Genomic DNA, 17,747 nt, shown 5'->3' on the forward strand with positions numbered 1-17,747 from the left:
CCCTTCTTTCCAAAACACCACTTTGAGCCAATCCTCAAAACGAACACTTCCTGCGCAGCGCTCTAGTTCCCCGTCGTTTCCTGTCGAGGCCTGGCAGGGCGGACATGTTGGGAATGTGCTCCGGTAATGGACTAATCAAAAATGCAAAACAATTGGCAATTACCGCACGGGGCCCTAATGGTCATTAGAATTTACAACAAGGTAATGAACTGAGAGTCAGCTCGGTCCATGCATATTCATAAAGCAATCAGGCCTTTGAAGATTAAAGAAGCGCTTCAAATTTAAATGAGGGTGCCAGCGTGTTATCAGGGAGATTCAGCCTGCAAAAGTAAAGGGTGCCTGGGACAGGAGTGTGCATTCACAATGTGTGTCTGCCTGGAATGAGGGCTGGGGGTCAGTTTGGTGTGGGGGGAGGAGAGGAGGCGTGAGTGCATTTGCCGCTGCACATGCCAGTGTAGCCGCGCCAGCTGCTAGACGCATGCAAACATTATAACATTTATGATCTTTAAAAATGAAGAGTTATTTTCTGATCAACATTTAAAGAAGGAGGGGTTTGAATAAAAGATCAAATGTACGCTCAGCGTGGGCTATTAGGAGGCAATGATGTTTTGTAACACCCCTGAGGAATAAAGCTCTCCGTGAGTGCACGCCTATTAAAATCTGAAGAAGCACCTTAAGCTGGTGAAACACATTCACACACTACATTCACACCCATTTGTCGTACACACTTCATTCCGCTCAGGGTCACTGGGTGCTGGAGCCTATTCCAGCTGTCACTGGTGGAGATGGGAGGCGCTGGGTCATCAGTCCTTTACGGGGGCCACAGCTCAGTTTCCAAACCTGGTACAGTTTTGCAGCTCTGTGCACGATTGTGTGGTTTTTTTTCACAGCGCTGGTGCATGCTGTTCCTTAGGGTGGTTCATTTTTTTCTCTGGTTCCCTTTCCGTCATAGCTGCAGAGGAACCCGTAGGTCAGCTCGGGTCCGACTGAACATGCCAGAGTACTTCAGCTTACAACTAATGACCCAGTTATTTCCGTCAGATTTATACGTTCAGACGTCAAAGGGCTGTTTCAAAGAAAGTTTTAAATGTAGCCCCATGGACGGGACGTTCACGTAACAAAACTTGTTGTTGGGGTCAAGTTCACCTGGTAACAAATTTCACATGCTTTCAGACGTAATTAGCCAGAGGCCACATGAAGAGCAGCCCTTTTGGAGAAACGTGCTCTCAGTGCAGAAAGTAAAAATAGAGTCTGACCACAGACAACTACATTTTTACATATTTGAGGAGGTGTGTAGGTCAAACAGATTTTTTACCTATTCTCGTTTTAATTTACTTATTGTAAAGCATGACAGCAGAAATATGATGGTATGGGAATTTGGAACCAAATACCCAGCTATGTAAAATAAAAAGTGATTTCCAAATGTACAGCTTTTGTGGCTCAGTGGTCTGCATAATGAGCTATAAAACAGTACTTTGTGTAGGCTGCTTAGAGAACAAACAACACATTTTCCTCCTCAACTCGTCACATATTTACGTTTGGTTAAAGCCCCCCACTTTTTGATATTTTGGGTGTTTTTTGATGCTCTGGCTGTTAAATCACAGGTCCTCAATCTCCGGGCCGTGAACCAGAACCGGTCCAGTACAGCGACGCGGAGAACACTGGTACCCCAACCCAATACGCTAACCCAGTGCGCTAACCCTACCCGGCACTGGACGTGGTACCAGATAAGGTACCGGACACGTACTGGATGTGGTTCTGGACGCGAACCGGTACTGGGTTAGGGTATCGGTACTGGATGCGTCCTAAGGTACAGTTCACGTTCTGTACCCCGTCCGGTATCGTGTTCTGAGGGTTGCAGGCTCTTGATTTTACACACGTCAAAAAACGACAAGCTGGGGACACCGAAAATGTCAAAAAGTGATGCGGAGGGTGCCTAAGCCAAACGTCTATATGTGTCGAGTTGGGATGAGAATGTGTTGGAACAAATGATGGATTGAAGCGAAAAGTTGGCACTGCAGATATCCAACACCTGCCTGATGCAGAGAGTCCGACAACATGCAGGTTCAGACTAGGGGTGTGCCAAAATATCGATATTCCAATGTATTGCGACATTTACTCCTGGGATTGATTCTCACCAAGTATCGATCTTTTATTTCTTTTTGAAGAGGCTGTTAAACGTTATGCGTCATCCTTAGTGAGACGTTCATTTGGAGGTAGATAGGGGGCGTGCGTTGCAAGACACTCTCGTGAGCACCAATGTGCCTGCCAGCTATTTGAATTATTTAATTTTTGCTCTGTTGTTTAATTTTAGGAAGTGGCACTGCTGGTCATGTTTACTATTGTTAACAGTGAATTTTACAAATGTGTTTATACTCTGTTTCACAAAATAAGTTGTTTATTATGATTGTGCTAAAAAAATAAATGGGGATGTATTTTCCCAAAAATATGTGTTCTTCTATATAATGTGGGTTATTAGGGATGATTTTTACCAACTATCGCAATATCGCGATATCATCGATATTGTAAGCAATTTACCGCAGTATCATGATATCATCGGCATTGTGAGCCGTGTATCACAGTATTGCTATAGCATTGACATCGTGAGCCATGTATCATGATATCATTGACATTATGAGTCATGTATCGCAATATCACTGACATCATGAGCCATGTATCACAGTATAACAATATCATCGGCATCATAAGCTATGTATCACAGTATCGCGATAGTATTGATATCATGAACCATGTATCACGTATCACATCGTACAGTGAGGTACTCAGTAGTTCTAAGCCCTTAATCAGACTAACACGGGGCCCTTGTCACACTGTCTCCGGCATGGCCCCAGCACTATCACCATACATGTGAGAAAGACAAAGCAACTGCCCCAAAGCACAGGAGACGGCAGCAAAACAGTCTCAACAGTAACATCAGAGGTGTCCTGGTCTGGGTTCACTGTCCTGAATCAACACTCACTCTCAAACGGAGACAAATAGTAGGTTTGTAAAATTCAGCATCAAAGGGAAATTACCTCATTAAATTCTGATCACACTCTCACTCCAGACCAAACAGCAGCTTCCTGAAACACCACGTCTTTAGTTTTTACTCTGATCTGTCACTTCCTGAACCACAGCTGCATCAAAGCCACTTTTTTCTCTTAGTTTTTTGCTCCGTCTAAAAATAAAGTCATTAACCTGCAGGCGGTGGGGCTGGCGGCTGGCGTGACAGGTGCTGACGCTGTCGAACGACCCCTGACCCAGGGACCGGACCGCCTGCCAAGCTTGTGACGGGGTATCAGCAGGACGTGCTCATTTCAGAGGAGGCTTTTTCATCCTGCCTGACGTGGCCCAACAAGGCTGCACACTCGGACAGACAAGACGCCAGCTTGAGCGTCTTTCCCCAGCCTGATCTATAAGAGTTGGAATGAGCCCTGAGGCACACCACTGCAGCGATGCTGGAGTAGGAAAACGGATCATATGTTCCTGACAGATCTCTTCAACTAATAACACATCATGGAGCCTCCACCACAACACGTTTATTCCAGACTCTACATACCCACAGAGGAAGGAGTTTACATCCTTAACAGGGGGGGTGGTTCACAAAAAATGAGAGCATGTGTGTGAACCTCTTTTTGTGCAGCAGCATGCAGGTTTGTGTGCATGTTCCAACCAGCCTCCACCTGGATGGCCTGAGGCTGTGGTGTTGAGGTTGTTAGAAGACAAACACAGACACAGGAAGCCGAGCCCCCGAGGACGCCGCGCACACACACCACCGCTGTCAGCCACGCGCACGAGCTGCCACCTTTTCCGTTTGCCTCGTGAGATACGCTCGCTGCCGCACACACAAAAACACACGTCTGCCTTTCAGGCCCTGCTCCGCGCCAAGTCTGGCCTGGCATGGTCCACAGAGGGGTGTCCTCGGGCGAGGCTTGCCAAGTCAAAGACTCTTTCATGTTCAGCCTGCACACCCAGGGTAGTAAAGCCTTAACAAACAGCAACGTGCACACACTTCTCTGGCTCACACACACTTACACCAAGGAAAAAAAAAAAGCTGTAAACGATTTTAGTGGTTGGCTTGCACACATAAATGTACACACACATGCACATGCGTTAACACCACATCCGCAACAAACATTACTTAGCTCTCGAATAGACTTGAAGCATTAAATCCAACAACAGCGGACGACAAATCTCCACCGACAACATTTGTGGGTGTTTGAAGCTTCTGAATACGAAGAATTCCTCCTTAAAACCCTTTCCCGTTCATTAAAACTTAGTGCCTAGAATAGGAGTGGTTTTTATCAAAGCCCGAAGCGACTGTACCGTCAAATTAGAGTCAGTTTTTGCAGACAATGGAGTGCTTATGTCAAAGAATTAGAAATAACTGGTGTCCAATAATTACAGCAGTGTGCATCTGTGCCTTTTCAGTATCAATTAAAGTGATCACGGCAACAAAGGCGCCGGACAAAAACTTGCACAATGGCCCATATGCCTGCACTCAAACACACATACACTGGACATGAGGCGAGATATCACCACCAAGGAGCCCCCCCCAGGCCTCCGCTCAGCAGGGGAGAGGGTGGAGAAAGGTGGCAAAGTGCCAACACAAAGCCTGCTAAACACCTTTGTCTCCATAACGCACACGAGGGGGTGGGGGGGGCAGGACGGGCAAGCTCCTGCTGGAACGCACGCCACAGAGAAGGGCTACAAAGAAACGCAGAGTTGTTAGGATGTTTTTCCTCCAACCGGAGAAGAAAAGGGGGGAAAGGTGGCCGCCATGATTGACTCCGTATCGATTCGGACGCGGGGTTACAGTGGAGGCGGTGTGCTCAAAAAGGAGGCCAGAAAGTGTGAGATGGTGGTGGATTTGCACAGCAACAATGGCCTCATTAACACATGTGGTTCTGCTTGCCGGGAACGTGAGAGGTGCTAACGCTGGCGCGAGTACAGAGACACAAACGGGGAAATGTGGCACCGCTCAACAAACCGGTTCTACGAATACTACGACTGCAGCGAGAAAAACGTCACCGACCATCAGTGGTACCAAACAGTCATTTCAAACAGTGTTTAGTTGACAAAATAGAAAATAATCAGCATGATCGTGTCACTGTTGGGTTGAGAAACCATCATCTGCTGTCCTTAATCTGCAGACGAGCTTGGAGCCCTTTGCATATCTTAAATTGTTTATCATGCAAATGACGGCGCTCGGCGGCGCTGCCCTCTCTCCCCTAACGGCCTGCCGCCCCAGACAGCAGACCCTGACCCCAGCTGCAGTCGGGAGACTCCCAGACGGCCTCAGCTGTCCCCTAGACAGAAAGGAACGGCCTCCGCTCCGGCTCTGGGTCCCCTGCAGATGGATCTTCACCCCTCCCCCTCTACACTGTCAAGTTCAACCATCCTGGGTGTCAGCTTCTGTCCCAAAGCAGCAGTTCATATGGAAAATGATGCTTAGGTTCTGCCCTTACCTGAGCACATCAACACAGAAAACAGAGGGGCTGGCTTACAGTCGAAGGCCGTCGTGCTCACACAACTCGAGCCCAGAATCTCTCGCAGCCTTGTTTATGTGCCGCTCGCCAAACCGTTGACCTCAGATGTTTTAATGGAGCTAAAACAGAAGCAGATGAGGTGCTGCAGCTCAGGCAGATCCTCCCCGTTCCACAAAGTCCAGAGACACGGGGCCCTATAAATAAAGCTCACAATGCCACTGACCTTATGATATCATGTGAACTCCACTGCATGATGATCTAAATGAGCAAAGAAAAGCATGTTTGAACAGCTGACAAGGCCAAGAGGCATGTCAGATCTGTGTGTGTGTGTGATGTACAAGTTCATGTGTGTACACAGATGCTGAACAAACTGTACACTAATGAACAGCAGCCATTCTGTACCACGGGAGGCTAACCAGAAAGAAGGGGCAGTACCGCCTGATGCCATCTGCAGATGAGAGGACGGGCGCCCGAACCGACTTCGGACAAAAAACAATAGTCTGGCATGAGGAAAAAGGGCAAACTGTCAAAGAGTTTGCTGGTCAAAATCCAGCAGGCCGTGCCTGCTCTCACAGCAGCCTCGTTTTAGTCCTGGTGGACGAGCAGCGAGCCAGCTCGCCGCCTTCAGGAGTCCTTAATTACTCAAATCAGAGAAAACACTGACAATTAGTGGCTGCAGAGATCCTCAAATAAACACTTCTTTGTTGACAGATAATTACTTTCCTCTGTATCGCTTTTTAATTTTAGCATCCGAGCAAACCCTCACAGGCGCATATTTGAGGGCAGGACAGATGCAGTGTGACAGTGTAATTGGGCAGTAAGGGGACAGAGATGCAGCTCTCTGCGCCACATGAGAGGGACTTTGTGGATCTGAGCGCATCTGTGATGCAGGACAAAATTTCACGCTTTTCACGCAAATGTTTCCTCTCCTCACCATCTCCTCCAAGACTGCCACTCCCCATCTGAGTTCAGGACTCGAATGCTAACTGTTAAAGTGCAGCTTTTCTCTACGTGCTTTTACCTGAGATATTCTCCTGCTTGGGGATTATTCCTTGCAAGGGTGCAGATAAACAATCCTCATCCTGCGGGGACACCTGCACAGCCACCTCCACGGGCCTCCGCGGCCTCCGCGGGTGCTGGGTTTGGGAGTGCGAGGAGGACGTGGAGAGGGGCGAGGCCAGCGAGGGGGACGGCGGTCTGTCCAGAGCTTTGTCCGCACAGGGGCTGCCGTGGCACTGCCTCCGCTTGTGCTCGATGAACAGCAGGATGTCCGACAGGGGGAAGCGGGAGTGGCACTGGCCGCAGGTGAGCAGGTCCTGGTCTCCCTTCAGGGGCTCGCCCGCTCCCAGCCTCAGGGAGTCCTGGGAGTCTTCGTCTGGTGAAACCCCGGAGAGCGGCTCGGCTGGATGAGCAGACAAGAGAGAGAACAGGGATGTGAGGGCCTGTGTGGACGCTGTAAACAAAGGTGTCCTAACAGATGTCTGTGACAACAAGGTCAGGTTACACACACTTTAAGGACAGGCTTCGATAAGGGCCGACATGTGAAGCTGGCAGGCGCCAGTCAGACGATTAAGTTGCTTGACCCTCTTTATTGTGCTGCCAATCTCGCTTTTTTAATGAACCTAACACCTCTGAGAATCAAAAAATAGATTCTAATTTGAGTTCAAGATGATTGCACCCCATTTCGTTAAAAGTGCTGGGATCTCGTGAACCAAGGTTAGACATTGAGGGCTGGATGTGGAGTAGGTCCCTGAAGTGCCGGCAGAGTGAGAGAAGGGGGGAAGAGAGAAAGGCAGCGTTTAAAAGAAGTAATCTAGCCACACGGTAAACGACAGCGGGCACCCGACTGGGACGCTGAGATAAGATTTGATGAATTCTTCTCGCTGCTTTGGCCTTTAATTCTCCATCAGGTCAATTGAGAAGGTGGTGAGGGACTATGCAGGACGGCCCTGTTACTTGAATGTTCTGCTGCATCTTAAGATGGATTGTTAAGCAGATCACGGAACTCTGGGTTCAGACTTCAGACAAAATAATCTCATCTGGAGTAAAGGAAAGTGACGAAAGGAACTTTGGTTCCTTTGGCAGAATTCAAAGCAGTGTAGACGCTGCAGCACACCCTTACCATCAGGAAAATCTTCATTTGACATTTTTGAATAGAAGTGAGAGAACACATCATGAATTCATGAGGACTGCCAATACATTTTTGAGAAATGATCCAGGGATCAAACCTTCTCTCAAAGTGCCTTAACTCACTTTGACATAATAATGCAAAGAGTTCATATAAGGTTTGTTATGTAATTGTGGAACAAGAGAATCCAACAAACTAAAACATTGATTTATATCAACTTGTGTTTTCGCGCATTGACAACACTTCCATCAGCTGAGCCTGACACTGATCAGCTTCACCCGTGGACTACAATCACGGCGCGCCCCCCACTGGTAGCTGGACCCTAGACTGGAGCCTCCGACGGTCCCGATCATCCCCATTGAACCGAAATCTGAGCATGCAGCAGAGACGCGCTCTGCAGCGGCGATGGGGATCTTCTGCAGCTCCTGTCCTGACGCACAAACAGCGCCCGAGGACGCACGCGCGTCCTTCCATTTATAATTGATAAGGCTCGCTCTGTTGTCACTCGGGGGGTTGCAGGAATTATATTGTGCCGCGTAAACAAGCGGGTCTCCGCCGTGCGTAAAGAACTGACGGGTTTGTGTTGTGCGTAAAATGAGTTTTCCTCTTCCTCTAAAGTCCCGCAAACGTGTTTAGCCGTTTTGCGTGGTTCAGACACACGCGCCAAACATGAAATACCAACTTATGGCATGAACAGTGAAGGTGTCAGACACGTGAAAACAGTCCAAACCGGCGCGCGTCTTTGTGAACACTTTCAAACGAGGCGTAATGGATGAGGGGGGAGGAGGTTTCACGGCCACAGAGGGAAAGTTGGAGGTGAGCGGCCGCGCCTTCACGCGCAGCCAAAGGTCTCTGGCCATAAAGCTCGAGCATGCCCTTTAATGGTGAAAGGAGCCTCCAGGGCTGGCGTTATACAACCCGCGGGCCGCGGCGGAGCGCCGCCAGCGCGCGGGGGGAACTCCAACCGGGAGATCCCGACCGTCGCCGCTTGGCAGCGTCCGCGGCTCGGGTTTCACCGGAGGCTCCGTTCGCGCGCCGTGGATCAACATTCCCCCAAAAGAAGTTGATGTAGACGAGGTAGGGGGAGACAGACAGAGAGGGCGGGGGGAGATTTAAGTCCACTTACGCGAAAAGTCCCGTTTGCTCAGGTGCTGGGGCTTGCCTTGCTTGCGGCGAGACATGGTCGTCTTGGTGGCGGCGGCGGCGGCGCGGCCGGCTTCACATCGGGAAATCCGTTCCTAAAAGAAGGTAGAGTCCAAAGGAAACCTCCTCATTTGATATGATCTCTGTCATCCACGCGCGGGGATCAGGCGGAGCGGGATGCGTAACGCGCTGCGGGCTGCGCGGGGCTCCTCATGACTTTCGCAAAGAGGGACTGATGGGGGGGTAACAGCGGAGCCCCCCTGAGCTGCAAGTTCAAGTGCGGACGTGACGTCCCTGCGAACTTGAACGACAGGCTGTGGACGCTCCGAGACACAAAACATGGGCAGGGCGAGCCGGCCAGTGGGAGGGGGGCAAGTCCTAATAAAAACCAATGGACACTCATTACGGACTACCTATGGACTGGTGTGGGGGGGTGTGGGCTGGGGCCAGAGAGAGAGACGCCCCGAAGACACCAATGGACGAAGAGGAGCGAGGGGGGGGGGGCTGGCCCACAGAGAGAGAGGGGGGGGAGAGAGAGCTCATGTAAATATGCAGCGGGTATGTAAATGTGAAACGCTCGTGCAGCTCACATTTGAATATTTACACAATACTTTCAACCAGAAGGATTCTGCACGATGCTCTGAAAACCTTCAAAAGTCTCCAAACTCTAAAGGCTGCTTTGTTCTGAGGGAGATGAACTGTAACATGGTGAGGGCTTGTCTAACAGGGGTGGCCCGGGGGCCACATGAGGCCCGTTTAACTAATGAGTCGCCCCGCCAAACTAGAATAAATTATATATAAATAATCTGTAATAATGTTTTATGTTCCCTTTAATTTTGTGAAAGCTTAGTAAGCAAAACTCAACCACAATTTTATCGATTTCAGCAATTTTGGTCATCAGGACATTACTGCTTGTATTGTTGGTATTCATAAACTCATAGTATTTAAAATATTGAGTAAAATATACCTCATAGGAAATGAACGAGAACAACTTCAAATTTCAAAATTTTAAATAGATTAGCAACAAGTCTTTAAACATATTCACGGACTACGTTTTCATCTTTTATAGTAATTTATATTTAAAAAAAAGGAGTTTAGCTAAAATTTTAGCAACATGCTAACATCTCTGGCTATTGAGGCTATTTAGGCTAATTTAGAGTTTCGATTCTGTTTTAGCGACAAGCTAACGCTTCTAACTAATGTATTTTTCTGAAGAATTTTAGGCTATTTTGGAGTTTAGCTCATATTTAATTAACATGCTAATATTTTGGACTAATTTGTTATCTACTGGTGTTTTCAGGCTAATTTAGAGTTTAGATTATATTTTAGAAACAGACTAATGTTTTTGAGTAATTTAGTTTTCTGAGGAATTTTAAGCTATTTTGGAGTTTAGCTCATATTTAAGCCACACACTAAATATTTTTGCAAAATTGCAAAATTAGGGATTTTTAAGCAATTTTACTGTACATTTTTAGGTTATCTTCAGCACTCTTTCATAGTCCTTTAATGACATTTTCAGTCTTTTAGCTTATTTAATATTTTGCAAATAGCTTTTGCATTTTCAGCAAATCTCTTCAGCAATTAAGGTAAATTGTGTCACCATTTTCCGCAAAAAGTTTCAGCATCTTCAGCGACTGCTTTCAGCGAAAAGCATTCAAACTAGAATTATCGCAGATAATGCAGCTTTTCTAGTTCTAGTGTATCCTATATAGTGCATATAACTTACATTGTCTAAAAGTGAAGAAAGTTATTCTGTATTCATGTGGTGTTGGAAAATGTTTGCTTTTTCGACGTTTGTGTGTTTTTTGAGTCGTAACGACATTTTTCAAATCAAACGGCACCTGAATGCAGCATCTTTGTAAGTTTCCGTTTTTACCCATAAGGGACATCAAGCCATCAGTGCAACTGGCTCTAAAATGAGAGCAAAAGTCACAAATTTTGAAATACAAACTTAAAAATGAAATTTTCAATCAAATTATAGTCAGGTTGTAATCCAGATTCCATGTTGTTTCTTTCTCTTATGAGGGGGATTACAAAAACAACACTTCTGTCAAACTTTAGACTCCTTTGTGATCCAAAAGTCAAAGTTTTCCCACCCCTGGTCTAACTCCAGAGGCTCATTGTGAAGGCATGCGAACTGGACCAGTGAAGACTGCAGCCGCTGATCAACAATATGGATAAAAACCAATCATCGGATGGATCCATGGAACATTCAGAACCGGCATGTCCAAAGTGCGGCTCACGTTCAAATTTCCTCTGGCCCGTGTGTTCCTGTCATACAATCATTAAGAAAACACTTTTTAAAAGCTGTGTTTTGATTGTGATTCATTAAATTGTGTTTTGTAAGACTGTGGTTGTACACTTCTGTGTTACTTTCTAAAATTTTGTAATAAACAAGAAAAGTTGACAGTACCAAGGGCACCACGGAGAGTTTTAGTATGAATTCTCTCTTTCATTTGACAGCATTTGGTTCATCAGAGACGCATGTCCTCATTGAGGAGCAAGAGTCTTCATCTCTGCAACAGAATCTGTGAGGACGGTGAAGTCTGAGGGAAAAGCCAGAGCGCGTAGTCCTCACAGAACCGGACCTTCCTGCACCTGCAGACTGATGAACATTCTCAATACGCCTCAGTTTTCCCCAGACTCAACATGAATGTTCAAAGTGTGATACTTTATCGCCCCCTAGTGACCTAAAGACAGAACAACAGACAGTCAGCAAATACCGTTTAGAGCAGAGGTGTCAAACAATCCCACACAGAGGGCCAACATCCACAGGAAAAACATTCATTGAACTAAAAATACATTTTAAATATTTAAAAACGTAACTTTTTTAACATAAATATAAATAATAATAATAATATAAAAGTCAGGAATTTTATTCCATAAACAGAAAAAATAATAAACCTTTAAAAACTTTCAGTATTTTACGGTCCATAAAAATATATTTTGTCAAAATTATACAAGTTAGAAATAAAGTAAATGTTAGAGGAAAAATTGTAAACAATGTAAAATGCTGTGTTTCAATAAGAAAGCCATAGATCGTTATAACTGGTCACTCAGCCTCCATATTTCTAGTTTTGTTTCAATTTGTTACCAAGGGCAAGATAACATCGGCCTTTAAAAATAATAATAATATAAAATGACCTGGGGGCCGGCGGATAAAATTACCCAGCGGACTGAATCCGGGGCCTTGACTTTGACTCATGTGGCTCAGAGATTAAAGTATTTACGACTAATTTGAATCTTTATTTATTTTTTCTTTAACTTCCATTTGATCTGATCAGAACCAGATAAAATTACTACAAAAACAGTAAAATGAGTTAACTGAGTAGGGATGGGATTATATACGTTTGATTCTTCACACTCCTTTTCAATCAATCAAACTGTACTTGACTTTAGTTGATAATTAGTATATTTAATGAATCAAATGTGACATAAGTGTGTGTGTGTTTTTTAATTTTCTAATCAGTGCATTTCATTATTTCTGTAATGAGTTTGAAAAATGTGTTTCATCCTGTATTGTCCTCAATCTGTGCTTGAAATCAATCAATCAATCAATATTAAAAATGCTATACCTAATAATAATATAAATTATATTTGGAAAACTGTCATTATATGTCATTTTAAAATGACTTAAAAACTATCAGAAATAAAAAAAATACAAAATCTTTAGCATACTTTAACTTATCGACCGTTAGCACGATCAATGTCATTCCAGTAGATTGTGAAGGAGAAAAGCGGCGTGACGCCGCTTTTCTCCTTCACAATCTACTGGAATGACATTGATCGTGCTGACAATTAAAATATTAGAGTAAATCAAAGAACATAAACATTGAAGCTTAAAAGGTAAACTTACATTTAAATAAAGTGAAATTAAATGTCCTGCCATGCCATTCACATCAAAGGCTCCAAAATTCCTTTTTGAGGTCAGACCTGCAGACAGTTTGGGTTAACTGGGCCACTCCGACCGGATCCTCATCATTTCAGGAACTGTGAAGTTCCTACTCATATTTTAAACTGTGGGAAACACTTCCTCAGAATCTGAGATTCATGGACGTCACTGATTCTCCAAGAATGCTGCACAAGGCATGCAAAACTATTTCCACACACAGCAAGACCTAAAAAGCTCGTCTTCATTTTTTAACATTGTTTAAATAATTTACATTTTGCATGAGCTAACTGCAGTTCTACTCTGATTTTTTTTGTGTGTGGAATTTTGCAGTTTGATTAAAAAGAAAAGTTATTAATCAACAAAAAAGTAAAGAAATAAACTCTTTGAATGTGATATTTTGAGGAATAATTTGCTCCAAAGTATATTATCTTTTGGAATGTTCCAAAGATTACTATTCTGCCAAGAAAATGTAATGAAACTTCTTCAGAAGTCGAATGTTTTTTTCACATTTCATATTAAAACACAAGTACTTTTTAAAAGTTTAAAAATCAGAAAAGAACCTTAAAGTTTGAGAATATAAACATTCTGAAGGTAGAAGAAAACGACAGAAGAACCAGTGATGACAGTTTTGAACAGAATTTCTCTTTGTTTGATATTCATGTTGTGTTTTGGTTTACACAGGAAAAAAGACTTCGCCTAACAGTGACAATGATAGGCTCCAGCAACCCTGGAAGGAATTTAGAGGGTTAAGAAAAAAAATCAAAATAAACATAACCAGGAAGAGATTAAAGCAGAATGAAAGAAAAACTGTTTGTTTTTCTTCCTTTCATTGTTCGGTTTATTTCTTTTCACCCTCTTTTTTAATGGGTTTGTTTGAAAGTTCATTTCTCACACAGTAGATGTACAGTAATTGATGAGCTGCACATGAATGGACATAAAGAAGACTGATGAAGCTACTTGGAGAAGCAGCAAAGAGGAAAAGAAGAGACATCACTAAAACCAGATACAATAACTTCTAGACCAGATGAAGAGACACTATGGACATCTATGCAATTTTTGTACCCATTTATCCTGCATATTTATATTTAAAATTTTAATGTAAAAATTGGGTGTCATTGCTGCCACCAGAGTTATTTCCTGAACACTGATGTGGAAGAAAAAAACAAAGCCACCAAAGTCTTACTGCGACTATATTTTTATTGATTGTAAAATGGATAAACTCATAACTTTTCTTCATCTGTAATCTGATTTTATTAAGATGACAACTTATTTATTGTGTTTTTAATACATATTTTTTTCTGTGATGTTATTGTATTTTTGTTTTTATTTTATTTTTCTACTTGTACGGAGTCCTTGAGCGTTTTGAAAGGCGCTTTCAAATAAAATAACTTAAATGTAAATGAAATAAAATAATTCAACTCTAAAACTTAAAAACAGAAACCCGACGATGATTAACCAAAAACCATGACCTCAACTTAAATCATGTCCCCATTTGTAAATTTAGGTTCTACAAGTCTCCACAAGAGGGCGACAAAGCTCTGGGATGACTGTCAACAGGTAACGTTAAAAACAGAGGAAAGGTTTATGAAAATGAAGTAAAGCATTCATGTTTTTTTAAATGTATTTTTGGATAATACAATTTATACGACAAGATACTTAAAATATGGTTTAATTACAGTAAATGAAGTGTTTAAAATGTAATATTCCAATGAGAAGCAGGATGAGTCTTCAATGTTTTCTAGTCATGCACCTCCTCCCTGCTCCTTCTCTCCTGCTGCTTCCATCTCTACAGAAGTTGCCTCTTCAGATGAAAGAATTATTCAAATGTATGGATTAAAGAAAGCAGTACTTCTCTGCTTCAATTGGGACAATAAGACATTTACAGAATTATATATTTTTAACTGAACGCAGCCGAAATGTCTGCAGGGAATTTAACAGTTTGTCTGTCTTCTCCTGAACTTTACAACCATCCCTCTTCCAACCAAAGACCTTTTTATTCCAGTGTTAAGGGGTTAGGTTTGACTGTAACAAAATGCTATTTAACATGTTTTAACTGCTCACCAGATCAACTACTAAACTAATACTCTAAAAGTTATTACTATAAACTCTAAAATAGAGAGTATCCAGCTCTTTGGGTTTTCAGACTATTGGCTGTTCTGGGATTGGCTTGGTAGATGATAAAAGTCATACCAAATGATGGAGTTTGGAACACTGTACCTCAGAGAGCCTATTTCACCACAACCATAATTCATACATAAATCAAGTGGATCAGATTTTAAGGTTTACTGACTATTTTTTTATATAACTATATAATTTAAGGTGTGCCTTAACGTTTCAAAAACATACAGTAGGGTGACTTAATTAGCTCTGATTTTATTTGGTTAGGTTTACAAATGTATGGCAGAGAAACTTTCAAAAGTTCTAAACTATTTTATATTTAGGGAAAAAATACTATTTTCTCTTTATGTTTATTTTATTCATGCCAAAACCACAATAATGCAATTGTTTTTTATCATTATGGTGAAAAAAAATTAATGAAAAACAGTGTGGTGCTTTTCTAAGGGGTGAAGCCAGACTTCGGCTCCTCCTGGGTTGTGGTCAGTAGATTTGGACCTAAACGCTCTTTAGGTGTTGAAGGTTGCAGACCTCTTCTCCAGGAGAAGGAGACTCCCAGGAAAAGGTAGAATCAGATGAATATTCCTTCCATGAATGAGCAGCGGTTGATCAAACTCCCCTCCACACATTCTACAATGGCCGTGTCATCAGAGAACTTCTGAAGAGGACACAATGTCACGGTCAGACCTTATATATTGTGTCTATGGGTCAGACTCACAATTTAGCATTCTGGTAACTGAAGTCTTCCTGTGTTGCATCCTGGTCTTTTTCCAGGAGAAGATTGAGCTCAATAAAATTCCGAAATAACAAGTTAATCTTTGTCAATCTTTGTTCCCTAAAAGTTGAAACAAACAAACAGAAAATACATTATTTTCATCTATTCTGCAACACCTGTCAGATAGTTATTTATCTGAGAGACAAGAGGAACATCCGCCTGCATGCTCCTTAGTTTGTCTTTCAACAGTCTAACTCAGAGGTCTGTAACCTGCAGCTCCAGATCCACATGTGTCTCTTTTATCTCTCCATGGTGGCTCTTTGGCCAAACATAAAATAAGTCATGGAGACTGCTGACCCAGCTATGTTGACCGTCAGAGTCAGCAGCTCCCCCTAAAAAAACTACCTAAAGAAAACAAATAAACAAAGCCAGCCAACTAAGACTACCAAGATCCAACCCCAAACTAAAATAACAAAACCCAGCAGTGTAAGACTGCTGAGGACAAAGAGGGAAAAAGAACAAATAAGTAAATAAAAGAAAAATAAAGCAGCAATTATTTAAAGTATGGATTACTTAATTAGCATTAATTTAATTTAGATTAGTTAAATGTATAAATTGATGTCTGAGGTTCACATAGATGATAAACTGCAGGTTTTTACATCCTGTTGACCTGAAGACGTCTTGTTTGTTCAACTCTACCTCCAGAATGAACAGATTTTATGTGCAAAGTAAAACTTTGGTAAAAAGTTTGATCTTTTATGAGTCAAAAGCACATATCATCTTATGCTGCACAACATTGATTACTAGCTGTCCAGAGCTGCACTGAGATGATCCTGTTTGGCACAGAGCATCTTTTAGTTTGAAAAGAAGTTATTTGAGAGTCAAACCTAAAAAAAAAGGTAATATTTTGAGAGATGCTAGTTTCTTTTAATAGTTTTGCTTTGTTCATGCAAAAAGAGACAAAATTCATATTATAAAAACAGTAAGTTAGTGAATGTAAATCCAATTTTATTAAAGGCTAAACTAAATCTATACAGTTCATTCTAGGTTTTGATCAGTAGAAAATGAACCCAAATGTCTCTTTTATTGTTAAAGGTTGCCGACCTCTGACCTAAGTGTTGGTTCTGTCCAGGATGGAGTTGTGCAGCAGATGGAGTATTGCATATGGGGTCAATGATTGCATCATTAACCCCATATGCAAACTGCAGTGGATCTTGGAATGAACACACCAGCAGTCCAAGTGCTAATCTTTACATGATCTTCATGATGTGAGGGGTCAACGTCACCAGAAAAAAGACAGTCACATTTATGTCTTTGTTTTCAGTTGACAGTTCAGGATAATGTCTGGATAAATTAGACCAAAGTAAGCGTTTAAAGTATGTTTTTAAGTGAATAAAGCTACAATTTTCTAGAGAACTGTCCTGAGTGTCCATGAACCGTCATCATCCATGACCCCATCTCGGTCTGCTCGATGTCTAAAGGCTCTCAGTGTTACATAATCTTCCTAATTAGGATCACAGCGCCCTCGTGAGGCCCAGACCGGTACTGCAGCGGGCTGGGCTGCGGGCTGGCGGAGCAGCCGCGGCGCTCGGTGTCGGATGCAGGCTGCGCTCCGGTGAGAGACCTCTGCGTGTTTGTGCGGTGTTCTGCGGGGTGGGGTGGGGGGTTCGAACACTCGGTGCTGCCTCCTCGGTTCGGGGATGGAGGCGAGCTCAGCTGTTTGGACCGGAGCTGCTCGACGACCATCCTCACGGTGGATGGAGATCATGGGATGCTCGTCAGCAGACAGCCTCAGGATTTCAGCTGTTCGCTTTGAAAACAGCAGAGATCTGATCTGAATCTCTGGGTTCGGTCCGGTCCGGCTGGGAAGGCGCGGTCCCTCCATGGTTCTCCATCTGAGCAGCATTGAGGCGTCAGTGCGCGTGATGTTTGCGCGCTGCTGGGCCGGGACTCGGCCTAACGGGCTAATTTTCGGGCGCTGCTATTGGTCGACTTGAGCATCAGCTGCATCTTGAGCGCGCGCGCGGAGGGGAGGATGCTGCCATCAGCGCAGACATCTGAGAGCCTCCAGCCGCCTGATCGCGCGTCATCCGGACAGATCCGGGCCACTGGGGGGCCGGCCCCCAACCTGCGCCCCCCTGTGAGCTGGAGCTGACTGTAATTAAATCCCACCTGAGAGCGTGAGTCAGCACTGCCCCCTCTGCAGGGAGGGGGGCATGAAAGGAGCTGTTGTGTGAGCACAGACAGAGAGAATCATGGGAGAAA

General features: G+C 43.6%; 2 protein-coding genes across 2 annotated transcripts in view; one reads left to right on the top strand and one right to left on the bottom strand.

Moving 5' to 3' along the window:
* bcl11ab (BAF chromatin remodeling complex subunit BCL11A b) overlaps positions 1 to 8,884 on the bottom strand; it is a 38,072-nt gene extending 29,188 nt beyond the window's left edge. The window contains exons 1-2 of the mRNA XM_024259509.2: positions 8,744 to 8,884; positions 6,511 to 6,891 (exon numbers count right to left, since the gene is read on the bottom strand). Of these exons, the coding sequence (XP_024115277.1) occupies positions 6,511 to 6,891; positions 8,744 to 8,798 (436 nt within the window). The 5' untranslated portion in view covers positions 8,799 to 8,884. The remainder of the gene's footprint in view (positions 1 to 6,510; positions 6,892 to 8,743) is intronic.
* An 8,125-nt stretch (positions 8,885 to 17,009) lies between these two features.
* Positions 17,010 to 17,747, top strand: part of cep170ab (centrosomal protein 170Ab) — a 22,629-nt gene continuing 21,891 nt past the window's right edge. The window contains exon 1 of the mRNA XM_024259506.2: positions 17,010 to 17,097. The gene's annotated coding sequence lies outside the window, so the exon portion shown is untranslated. The remainder of the gene's footprint in view (positions 17,098 to 17,747) is intronic.

Source organism: Oryzias melastigma, linkage group LG1 (assembly GCF_002922805.2).
Source record: "Oryzias melastigma strain HK-1 linkage group LG1, ASM292280v2, whole genome shotgun sequence".
NCBI lineage: Eukaryota > Metazoa > Chordata > Actinopteri > Beloniformes > Adrianichthyidae > Oryzias > Oryzias melastigma.